The sequence below is a fragment of the Mchenga conophoros genome, linkage group LG3 (assembly GCF_057382185.1).
Source record: "Mchenga conophoros isolate Kocher_MC1m ecotype Shallow Benthic linkage group LG3, M_conophoros_male_GT1.1, whole genome shotgun sequence".
NCBI classification, from domain to species: domain Eukaryota; kingdom Metazoa; phylum Chordata; class Actinopteri; order Cichliformes; family Cichlidae; genus Mchenga; species Mchenga conophoros.
This window is the reverse complement of record NC_140528.1, coordinates 47,838,215-47,850,026: the sequence shown is the minus strand read 5'-3', so window position 1 is coordinate 47,850,026 and position 11,812 is coordinate 47,838,215. Positions and strand designations below refer to the sequence as shown.

Here is an 11,812-nt window from a genome sequence, read left to right as displayed (position 1 = left end):
CAACCCGTTCTCACTCCCGACGCGTAAAATAATGACGATTTGTCACGTCCCTTAACTTCTCATGCTGACGCCTAAGGTACCCTTCCACGTTTTTATGTGACGCTGTGGGTTGTCAATTCATTCCAATATGAACCCGCTCACGGCGATCAGAGACGCTTCGAGCAGAGGCTCCAGCCATCCATTTACTCCAATAATAACCCCGTCACGGCGAAACATGACGCCGTGAAGCACAATCTAACTGGAGAACCGGGGACCCTCTCCGCGAACGGGTTTTTCTCCCTAATTTAATGCTTTCTTTTAATGACATCGTTAACATTTCTCAACAAAAACACGAAAGTATCACTGATAATTCAACAATAAAATCGCTTCATGTTGTGGCCATCACACAGTGTTTTCCAAACTGATTCACGATCTGAAAGTGCGCAGATTTAACGTACATAATCCTTTGTTAGGTTTATTATTTTCATTTCACACGTAAAACACATTTATAGATTCATTCACCACTCCTGCTAGTTTTGGATGCGCTCGGCTCCAACCAATCAGACCAATTTACGCAGACGCACTAATCCCGTAACTGCACACTACCCATAATCCTCAACCGCCGTCGCTATGGAAATGAAGATGACAACAGCTTGGTGCTACCCGTTATTCCTTTATTTACTCTAAAATAATAACCAGCGATAATACGAAATTAAACTGGCCCAGTGTTTAATTATGTAATTAAAAAATGCAAATTGTAGTATTTTATTTTTTACAAATTGCAATATTTATCTACAGCGCGCCTTTAGCGACACGTCAACAGATCTTAAGCAAGGCGATTGGATGGTTTTTACTGCAATGCATCTTGGGAGTCGTAGTAAATGTATCTTTCAACTCACGGTCCTGCAGCGAAGTTTTCGACTGGACACGAGGCAGATCCTAGCTAAGTAAGTTGTGATAAACTGTGGGTAATTTGCATGTTCACTGAAATATTAATTTCAGTGATATTAAACTGATATTAAACTTGAAATGTTTTCACAGAGCAGTCTGTGTACCAAGAGAACTACTTCTGCAAAAGTTTATTTAAATTTTTTTGTGATGTATTCTCATGTGTAAGACACTTGCTTGGCCACCCAGCTAATGTTAGTACTGCTCTATTTTAGCAATGTATCTTTTCTGTAATCAATTCAGGGTTTTTTTTAACCCTATTCACGTAATTAACTCAATATTAATGACTTTAATCTCGTAATTGATTTTTTTTCTAAATATGGTGTAATACTGCCTCGTAATATAAGTTATTTCTTTGGTCATAAATTATTTTTGTAATCGTTTCACCAAAACAGACCTGAAATAATCCCTACATGTTCCATTTTCATTTGCAGAAATGACAAAGCCAAAAACCAAACCATGCCCTTCCTGTCAGGCCCCAAACACCTGCAACAGGAAGACATGCAGTGGATGCCTGGGCAGCCTGAACCTAAAGGAGGGATTGAAAAAAAAACAAGAACAGTTTAAAAACAGTAACTGGGCTGCCTCTGTTAAAAAAAACAGAAATGCGAGCAGGGTGGTTAATTCAGCCCAGTTGTCAGTAAGTTTAAAAGTTCTGATCTAATAAGTGGTTGGTCTGGTAGACAATTCTTTATTAATCACAGTTGTCAATGTTTTCTTGTATATCATGAAGTAAGAAACTAACAAGACATGTATATACACATAAAATATTAATTTATAAAAGAGCATAAATAAAAAAGTTATTCACATCAGAATAACATCATCACACTAAAGACATCCAACTAGAAAAAACTTGTTAAAAACTATTTTTATTCAAGCTACTTCTGATTTTTAATTTAATCGGCTATTAACTGAGAGACAAAACATTTCAAGATGGATTTTATCATACATTTACAGGTTTGGTCACCATAAATACTTTTTAACTATCGACAACAATAAAACAACAAAGATGTGAAACTTAAAGGTTTGTTATACATCAATTTGCTTACATGAAAGACTGGCTGCATGTTTTTCTTTGTTGTTCTTGCAGGTTTCAAAGCTACATGCCCTGGGCTACCAACCAATTCTGTTTCTTGGACAGTTTGACCGTAAGGGCCGTATAGTAGGGGACGTGATCACTCAGATCGAACCAGCGGAAGGTGCTGCACGTGACATCCTCATGAAGATGAGGAAGCTTTATGAACACCTTCTGAGAAGTAAGATATGCTTTGTCCATTATCTGTAACCAGGTGTCCTTATCAGGTAGCCTATCCTAGCTGTCTTTGGGTGATACTCATGGTACACCCTAGATAAGAAGGCAGATCATCACGGGGTACATAGAGACAAACAAGATGGTGAGGATGAGGATAGTTAACAGTCACCAGCTATTCTGTTCTACTCTACTCTATTCTGTTCTATTCTATTATTCAGCCAAGGTTCAGACCAGTAACCTTCTTGCTGTGAGGTGACAGCTGCCCTACATGTCCTGTTGCTAACATGAAAATAGTGTTATATCTGCCTTATTACCTCCCCATGTGTCGGTCACATCACCAAAGCTAGCCATACTGAACCTCTGGTGTTACCCACCTGAACAATTTTGTATGTGTGTGTGTATAGTATGGTCTTTCACACTCATGTATATACAAATGTAATTTTAAAAATCTTCACAAAAACCAGACCTGATAATTCTCTTCGAGACTTTCTAGTATAACAAATGTTATATAATGTTACCAATATGAACACCAAGATTCTTAAATAACTTATATACTTCTTAAGAGGTTACCTGATTACCTCCCTGAGGTAGTTAGCATCACCATTGTACAAAACTCCTAAGTCACAGTACTAGCTTGAAGTGTCAAATGTTATTCACTACAAAGTCAGCAAAGTAGTGTCATCAGAGGAAAAAGTCATTATCTATCTGGATTTATAGTCACACTCATTAATTTTTTAATGTACAATGTAGAAAAGCACTACAGATGTCACACTACCCTAGAGGGCACTTGTACTGAATTATTTGGGTCAGTGAGTGTGCGAGATGACTTATTTGATGCCAATATTTACCAGTTGTATCTTTAGTAAAAACTTAACTGAAAACATGCAAATCACTACTTATTATGTGTTTATGTGTACTGTACATTTTTTCAACCCATTTTAATGAATGTTTAATATTTAAAATTTTTCAGAATTACAAGCTTCACCTCCTGCTAAAAGTTCTACACCAGCAGCTGGACCATCCTCTGCTGACAGTGTCAATGCTGGACCAGTCCCAGACCCAGAGGCTCTAAACGAGGAATTTATTCTTCATTTAGAGCCTGTACCAACATCTTCCCTCTGTCAGCCTCCTGCATCCTCCTCTTCATCTCTGCTTCCTCCTGCATCCTCCTCTCCATCTCTGCTTCCTCCTGCATCCTCCTCTCCATCTCTGCTTCCTCCTGCATATTCCTCTCTGTCTCTGCTTCCTCCTGCATCCTCCTCTCCATCTCTGCTTCCTCCTGCATCCTCCTCTCCATCTCTGCTTCCTCCTGCATCCTCCTCTCCATCTCTGCTTCCTCCTGCATCCTCCTCTCCATCTCTGCTTCCTCCTGCATCCTCCTCTTCATCTCTGCTTTCTCCTGCATCCTCCTCTCCATCTCTGCTTCATCCTGCATCCTCCTCTCCATCTCTGCTTCCTCCTGCATCCTCCTCTCCATCTCTGCTTCCTCCTGCATCCTCCTCTTCATCTCTGCTTTCTCCTGCATCCTCCTCTCCATCTCCACATCCTGCATCTCCCTCAATTTCTACGGTGTACACCTCGGATGTCCCAAACAAAAAAAGGACAAGGAAAGGTTAGACGTTATGGTATTGTAAATGTACGAAACACATGACATGTTCGTTAAGTTTGTTAAGATTTCTTTTTCTTAATTTTTGCATTTTTTCCAGTTTTACAGAACTCATGTAAATATTTCATTTGTTATTTTTCAGAATGCCGAAAACACCGTACACAGAAGATTTTCAAATATGAAGAGATAGTAGACAGGAGAGTTGTAAATGTAAGTAATTTAGCCTGCTGTTGTGCAGATTTGTTTGCGTCTTTGGACTTCCCGGATTTGAACTGTGCCTGACTGAATATCCATAAGCTTTTGTATTTGATGAATCTACACTAATTCAGCCACTGAGTCAGGATTTCACTCCAAATAGGACATTAAATAAGAACAGACCACCTGATACGACCTGGTCATGCTGCCTTCCTGATGTTTACGTTCTTTAAAGTCCTCCTGACATCATGCTCAGAAGGAGTGATTGATGTGGAGGTGCTCCTTCCCATTCAGTAACATCTGCTTCAGTTAGTTTTGCTTGTGAGCCACAATGTAAGCAGTGTTGCTTTGCTGACATGCACTCGATGCTGGCAGTACAAGCATTGTAGTGGTTCTTATGTTTTTGTAAACTAATTGTATAATATATTGAGCCATTCAATAGTACACAAATGTTTATAAGCTCCTTTTTGTATGCAACTTGCATGTCTTTCTTAATTAATTGTTTGTTTATATCATGTTTTTCAGGAAAAAGAAGAAGTTAAAGTCAAGTGGAAGCCTTGCTCAACATGGTATGTAGTAACAACTTTGTTGGACGGGAACAGACATTCATATTGTTGATAAATAGTTATCAACTCAATTTGAATTCATGTATTTGGACTAAAGTAAATTGGGAGCTTTTAGCTATCGAGCTCCTCTTCTGTGAGGAGCTTGATAGCTGTCCACCTCCAAAGTCCATTATGAGTTTTGGAGGTGGACATGGTCAACACTTTTAAGAGTAGGCATAAGACTTTACTTCTTTATAGAGCTTATAGTTAGGGCTGGTTCAGCTCAGCCCTTAGTTATGCTGTAATAGGACCAGACTGCTGGGGGTTAGTGTCCCCCCCCTCTCTCTCTGTCTCTTTCAGGGTTATGCAGGCTCAGTATTGGTTGAAGATGCAGTCACGTCTCCTTTTACTGAAAACTCTCCCCCTCTCCCTCACCACCATCTGTAAACATACATGTCTCAGTAATGCAGTTCATGCATGTTACTAACTAAACTTCTTCCCTGGAGTTTCTGTGCTCTCTCATCCAGCAGGTTCCAATGGATCGTGGCTGCTGCTGTGGTCCTGCTTGACATCTACTACATATATTAATACTCTCTGACTTGATTTGATTAATTTATATTACAATGAAGGTGTATAAAGCATGACATGAATATAGAAGATATTTCATCCTAAAAAATTGTCATATGTCACAACCTAAATTGTCCTATTTTGTGTGTGGTTGTGGTTGTTGTTTGTTATGTTTTTCTCCTGACAGTGGCAAAGTGTGGGATGACACATGGGAACCTGCGCAGTTTTACACACAGTAAACCAGGCACCACAGGTCGCAGAGATCGCACAGTTCACAGCTTGTAGTTCAGCATAAAAGTTCAAAATAAAATATTTACTATACATTTCAACCAGTGTCAGTCTCTGTTTCACTCTCTAATTGTGGCTTAAGTACCTAACATATTCATGAATCTGATTGATCAATAATATCTTCCCTGCACTCGACATCTCATAGTTTTACATATCAGCCAACATTATTGTCTACATCCTCATAAATATAGAAGTGACTTGCTTATTATAACATATTACAAGGTAAAGTAATACTGCACTGCACGTAAAGTAAGTAACACCTACTGTGTATGGGAGCCTAAAGCAAAGTTAACTGCACCAGTACCAGCTTCAGAACATATTGTATATTATATGTTTCTACCTTTTTGTAATATGTCATGTTTAGATGCAGTGACAATTGCACATTTGGAGTTGTGGTCATATGTGGTCTTTATATACAGGGTATTAAAAAAAATTGACATTTTTTGCTATTTTTCTTGTTTGTTTGCACAATATTATTGTGTACATATTACATATGTAACATTATTGTTAATATTATTATTAGATATCAAAGATACAATTTGATTGAGGGTTTTCCTGTCATAATTTCAATAAAAATGCAATTACACACGTAAACAATAGGATCAAAATAAACTTTTAAAAAGTCTGTTGATCAAATGCTGATTTTCAAAACATTCTAGAGGAAAACAGAGATAAAATAATCTGAACAGTAACAGTGATTGTGGATGATGATGGAGGCTTCAATGGATTATTCTGTTTCAATCAATAGGTTTGTATCTATGACAATAATTTGATAAGTTTAACAGGTTGGTTTAGGCCTGGCAATACAGCAAATATTCACAAACTTTTGTTTTTGAAGAATGTTTATCTTTTTTGGGATGAAGCTATCTGGCAAAATGAGACAACCCTTTTAACCTAATCTTTATGTCTTTTTTGTGGCTATGATACTGGATTTTGGTTTGATGCATATGCAGGTTACAGCTGGGGAATGGCAGTATGTTGTGGATTGATTTGGCATGTTCAACCACTGTTACACCAAACTCTCTCACTTATAACATGATAAAGGCCTCTTACTCAGTGTCATGGATTTTCTATACTTTTGGGGACACAGGGCCAAAGTCTGAGGCAATAAGTCAGATCAAAGAAGGCAATGATTCTAAAATGGGAGTTTACTTATGTCATTATATATATCCAGGAATATGTGCCTGAGGATAGTTGTCATGTAATCAATATTAAATCAAAGTATTCCTTAATTACCACAGCTGACACGAGTTCTCCATAGCTGCCTGCTGTCTCAGGATCTGTCTCCAAAAAGGACCAGGGAGCGCTAACATGTTATGTTCTAAACTGATGAAGAAAATGCACATTAAACATAGTATAAACTTACTGAGTGAAGTAATGTCAAGAGGATTCCTTTAGCTCCTATTGGGTTGGTTCCTTGATCAATGCAATACAGAATCATTAATCTGGTTTTATGTAATGTCCTCAAAACATGTCAAAATGAGGCTCACTAGTCTGTGTGGCCTCCACATGCCTGTATGACCTCCCTACAACACCTGGGCATGCTCCTGATGAAGTGGCAGATGCTCTCCTGATGGATCTCCTCCCAGACTCCAGGACTAAAGCATCTGCCCACTCCTGGACATTTTGTGGTGCAGTTGGTGGATGGAGCGAGACATAATGTCCCAGATGTCCTCAATTGGATTCAGTTCTGGGGAATGGGCGGGCCAGTCCACAGCATCAATGCCTTCGTCTTGCAGGAACTGCTGACACTCCAGCCACATGAGGTCTAGGATTGTCTTGCATTAGGAGGAACCCGGGGCCAACCGCACCAGCATATGGTCTCACAAGGGGTCTGAGGATCTCATCTCAGTACCTAATGGCAGTCAGGCTACCTCTGCCGAACACATGGAGGGCTGTGCTGCTCCCCAAAGAAATGCCACCCCACACCAAAACTGACCCACTGCCAAACTCATGCTGGAGGATGTTGCAGGAAGCAGAAGGTTCTCCACGGCGTCTCCAGACTGTCACAAGTGCTCAGTGTGAACCTGCTTTCATCTGTGAGGAGCACAGGGCGCCAGTGGCAAAGTTGCCAATCTTTGTGTTGTCTGGCAAATGCCAAACATACGGCACTGTGTTGGGCTGTAAGCACAACCCCACCTGTGGACGTCGGGCCCTCATACCACCCTCATGGAGTCCATTTCTGACCGTTTGAGCGGACGTGCACATTTGTGGCCTGCTGGAGGTCATTTTGCACAGCTCTGGCCTTTCTTTCCTACCCCACAGTACCTTCCCTTACCATTTGTTTCCTACTCTTTTACTTCTTCTTTGATGACGGTTGTCTTTCTAGATAAGCAATTTCATTTGCTCTGGGGCGAGTCAATGGCTCGGGTGCATTCTGGGACTGTCAGTTCACCAGTGTGCTGGCATGCTTCTTAACAAACACATCACTACAGCAAACATCTCAATTGTACTTGTTGATTTCTTCGACAAAACACTGAACAAAAAATTTACTTGTGAGTGTGCTGCCTGGTGCTTTTAAATTTTGTGATTATTTGAGCAGCCCAGAAAGCATCCCATAAATTAAATTATGTTATCGTATCTAAACATGTACACTAGTCATTAAATTAGATGGGAAATAATGATTCAGGGTAAACAACTGCACCAAGGAAATTCCATTTTTCTTCTCAAAATGTAAAATGTCTGTTGAAAAATCACATTGAACAGAGATGTGATTAACTTTTTATTTTACCAAACATAACATCAATGATGACACAATCAGTCTTCATCAGAAGTGCTCAAATCACTCTCAGTGGCATCGTCTGGAATGTCCTCCTCCTCCTCCTCCTCCTCCGAGTCCATTTCCAGGAGTGGTTGGTGGCTGAGGATTCTCTTGTACACGTCCTTTACTTTGAGCATTTCAGCTTTCAGTTCACTTTGTTTTTTTAAAACCAGGCTACAGAGTCCCTTCTGTGCATCCTCCGACATGCCAACAAAGGAGGCTGTAAAAAGAACAAAACAAATAAATATGAGAAAAGTAAAAAAAACAAACAACAAAAAAACATCACCTCATAAACACAATGAATTAGGATGCTGTAATTAAACATTTTTTTAAAAGGGAGAAGGCAGTGTTAGCTAGCAATCTAGATATAGGTAAAAGATCCAGTAAGACTTTAGCATCTGCTCTTATTTTCAATCGATTCATCAAAAAATTAATAAATAAATAAAGTGCTTACAGTCTGAGGAGATTGTCCCCAACACCACAGAACGCATTCGCAACACTGTCCAGTGATGCCGCATCTCCCTGCAAAGGATCATCTCCTCCTCTCTCAGGCGCCTCACAGCCATCACCTTCTCAAAGACCTTTCTCTTTGTCCGGAGGTCAGCAGCAGCTATAGTTTAACAACATCAGATGGGAAAACATAGCAGCATATTATGATTCAAGAACAAAACATTCAACTACTGCTCAGATACTGGGAGCTTGTTTAAAAAGGATATTTATAAATCAAGAGCTTACGTTCACTTGTGCTCTGCCAGGGCCAAATATCGGTCTGCACGAGGGCATCACTGGATACGATTTGCTTTGTTGGTTCAGCGAGCTTGTTGTAGTCGTCAACAGCAGCCGCCAAGCGTTTCTTCTCAACTAAGATGACCTTGCGAATTCTGTGTCGCCTCTTGTTGCTATCTGTAAATAATCATAAAAAATTCACACCTTCACATAATGTATATAGTTTCATTTTAATCTACACTCATCAATTTGTTTGCTAGAACAAATCACATCCAGCTTAAACAAACCTGGAGCTGATTTTATTCTGTTTACAAAGTAGCTGCACAAGCTGTACAAACTGAGCATCAAACGGTCCGTTTCAAAGAAACTGGGACGTACCATTTTGTCTGTAAAGACTTTGTGTTCGCACTCTGATGATGACGACAAGCTCCTCTATTCGTGCCTGCAACGCTCCAAGGCTGCCATCAGTTTGATCACTTTCTAAGTGAGAGGAATATTAATCAGAATACAGGATGAGTAACAGTCACCAAACTACACTGGACTCTGTAATCACTGACTTGATGACATTCATTATAAGACATCTGGAGCCTTCATGTGCTGCTATCTCATGATAATCATGAGATAACAAGTATGTTGGTGTTCAGGTTTAGAAAACCAACTAGTACGACATCATTTCAACCCAGGTTCTATCCAATTTGATGAAACGCAACAACTCTGCCATAAATTTGCTTTTCCAAGGCTTATTTTTCATTGTTTGTTGACACTGTCAGAAAGATCTTAACTCTAAGTTCTTTAATGAGGCCATGGTGGGTCCTATTGTTATACATGAGTGCATTATATTGAGACTCACCTTCAGCCCATTTCTGCACATCGGCCACCCATTGCTGCAGTGTGTCGTCATCCACACCCAGCTCATTTCTGGTCGCATTCAGGCTCTCCACTTGTTCTCTAAGGATCCTTATGATCTAAGAATGCATTCATAAATGTCATTCATATTGACATTAAAAGAGTACTGGTGTTTTCCCCCCATTACCACACACATTAAAATGGGTGTTGAAAAAATGACCTTTAGATATCGCTGGCTCAAAGTGCGGCCCAGTTGTTCCACTTTCCTTTTGTTCCACCCCAAAGCCAGGAGGGTCAGCATGTCTGTTCGCCCTGCATTTCAGTTAGTATACAAATTAGAATTAATGAGCAGGAGACTGAGTGGAATCTCAGACACGGACACACACCTGCTTTAGACATGTACTTCGTTGTGATGGCCGCCCTAGACAGGAAACTGTTTACTTGTTCCACCTCTTCTCCAACTGTTGAACCGGCCCCATCCTGAAACGCACCTCCCCATTTGATCTATAGAAAGGAGGTCACAATACATGACTGCTGAATTCATTCAACCTTATAACAAAATGTCTCAAACTAATCCAAAACTACAAGCTGCAGTATACCTCGCATTTCCAAGTGTGAGCCTTTGCATGCATGACGGAGAGAAAAGGACGCATTGACAAGAGGTTCCTCAGCTCAGGGCACTGCTGAGCCACCTTGGTTAAATAGGGGAAATATTTACAGGCCACATCGGAGCAAAGGAACGTAATATGTCCTGGGATGCTAGCTGCCAACTTCCTCTGGAGAAAAAGGGGGTAAGCAAAGATCTCCCCTCGAAACATGTTCAATGCAGCTAAGAGGACTCCGTGGCGACAAACAGCTATTTCCATGCCCTCCTCATCCAACTTCCCAGTGGACTTTTTGGACGACTCCTTTGCTGCAGTCCAAGATGAAGATCCGCACAACCCTTTCCCCGGGACCTATACACTCAAAGATTTTAACATAAAAGACATGACATGATTAAGCCCTATCAGGGACAAACTTTTTAAAACAAACGCATAACAATTAGCTGAATTAGCCTCGAGTCACACAAGACCTCAGATCTCCCCAGGACAGCACTGATAACACAAAATAAAAATCATGTTTTTTTTAAATACACATGGTGACAAAATTAAGTAAACATTAAGATAAAGTAAAGACACCTTCAAAGTTCCCCTGCTCTGAAGTGCTGAACGAACACAGTGACAGTTGTTTGAAAAGAAACATTAAAATACATTTTTCTACAAATCCATATTTGACTTATGTACACAATGCATAACGTACCTTGCATTAGACTGAAAGCGATAAAGCTTGCGGTTTCCATCAACTGAGACGGCAAGCATGTCTGGAGTGCAGGCAGGGCAGCTAAAGCATGGCTCCTTGCACATCTTGTCCACCTCAAACTTTACAGCACTCCACTCCAAGAAGCTTTTACTGAAGGCATCAGCTGATATTCGGCCATTCTTTTACATAGAGGACATACATCAGAATATTCAAGGACAGTCATCATAAACATTGATTTGCACAATTTCCTTAAACTTAGCAAATTTAGAAACTCACCCTTCCAAAATGGGCTGTTCGTTCATCCAGCATTTTGACAAATGCCTTAAGTGACATCCCTGGTGCAGCCTTCTTAATGTCATAGAAAGACTGAAAGACATCCATTGAAAACAGGGTGCAGAAATTTAAGGTGCCAGGCCAATATCCACTACCCAGGATGTCCTTAACTGAGGGGGACCACATTAGGCCACAGCTGGTGCAGCTCACCACTGGCAGTGCAAGGTTATAACGGCCTTTAGAAAGGATAAGGATAAATTCAGTCATGGCTCAAAGCATTCATTTTTTTCATGTTGTTTTCAAATCGGTCTGGTAAATCCAAATGACCTTTGACAGGTGCCCACATATACTGCGGGCCGAGGGTAATTAAAACCAAGATAGCAATGCACAATTTGCAATAAAACCTCCAAACACATCTATTGTGTATGTAGTGTGTGACAAAAGGGCAACTTACCATTTATGGTTACAAGAGCCACAATTGCGCCGGGTGAAACCTCAACGTTACCTGCTGGGCAGTCACACACATG

The 11,812-nt window shown here is 40.3% G+C and overlaps 2 protein-coding genes across 2 annotated transcripts; one reads left to right on the top strand and one right to left on the bottom strand.

The window, feature by feature from the left end:
- Nucleotides 1-1,266: 1,266 nt before the first annotated feature.
- On the top strand, nt 1,267-3,796 carry LOC146579095 (uncharacterized). The gene is made up of 3 exons (XM_085261066.1): nt 1,267-1,567; nt 2,018-2,183; nt 3,150-3,796. The coding sequence occupies exons 1-3, from the start codon at nt 1,364-1,366 to the stop codon at nt 3,794-3,796; spliced, it is 1,017 nt and encodes a 338-aa protein (XP_085117192.1). The 5' UTR covers nt 1,267-1,363.
- Nucleotides 3,797-8,089: 4,293 nt separating this feature from the next.
- On the bottom strand, nt 8,090-11,551 carry LOC146579094 (uncharacterized). Its single transcript, XM_085267909.1, has 12 exons — nt 11,289-11,551; nt 11,013-11,191; nt 10,892-10,917; nt 10,779-10,807; nt 10,313-10,669; nt 10,100-10,217; nt 9,934-10,025; nt 9,718-9,832; nt 9,246-9,347; nt 8,877-9,044; nt 8,596-8,751; nt 8,090-8,361 (listed from the first exon to the last, which is right to left on the bottom strand). Exons 1-12 carry the CDS (start codon nt 11,469-11,471, stop codon nt 8,138-8,140), a joined length of 1,749 nt encoding a protein of 582 aa, XP_085124035.1. The 5' UTR covers nt 11,472-11,551; the 3' UTR covers nt 8,090-8,137.
- Between the last annotated feature and the right edge of the window lie 261 nt (nt 11,552-11,812).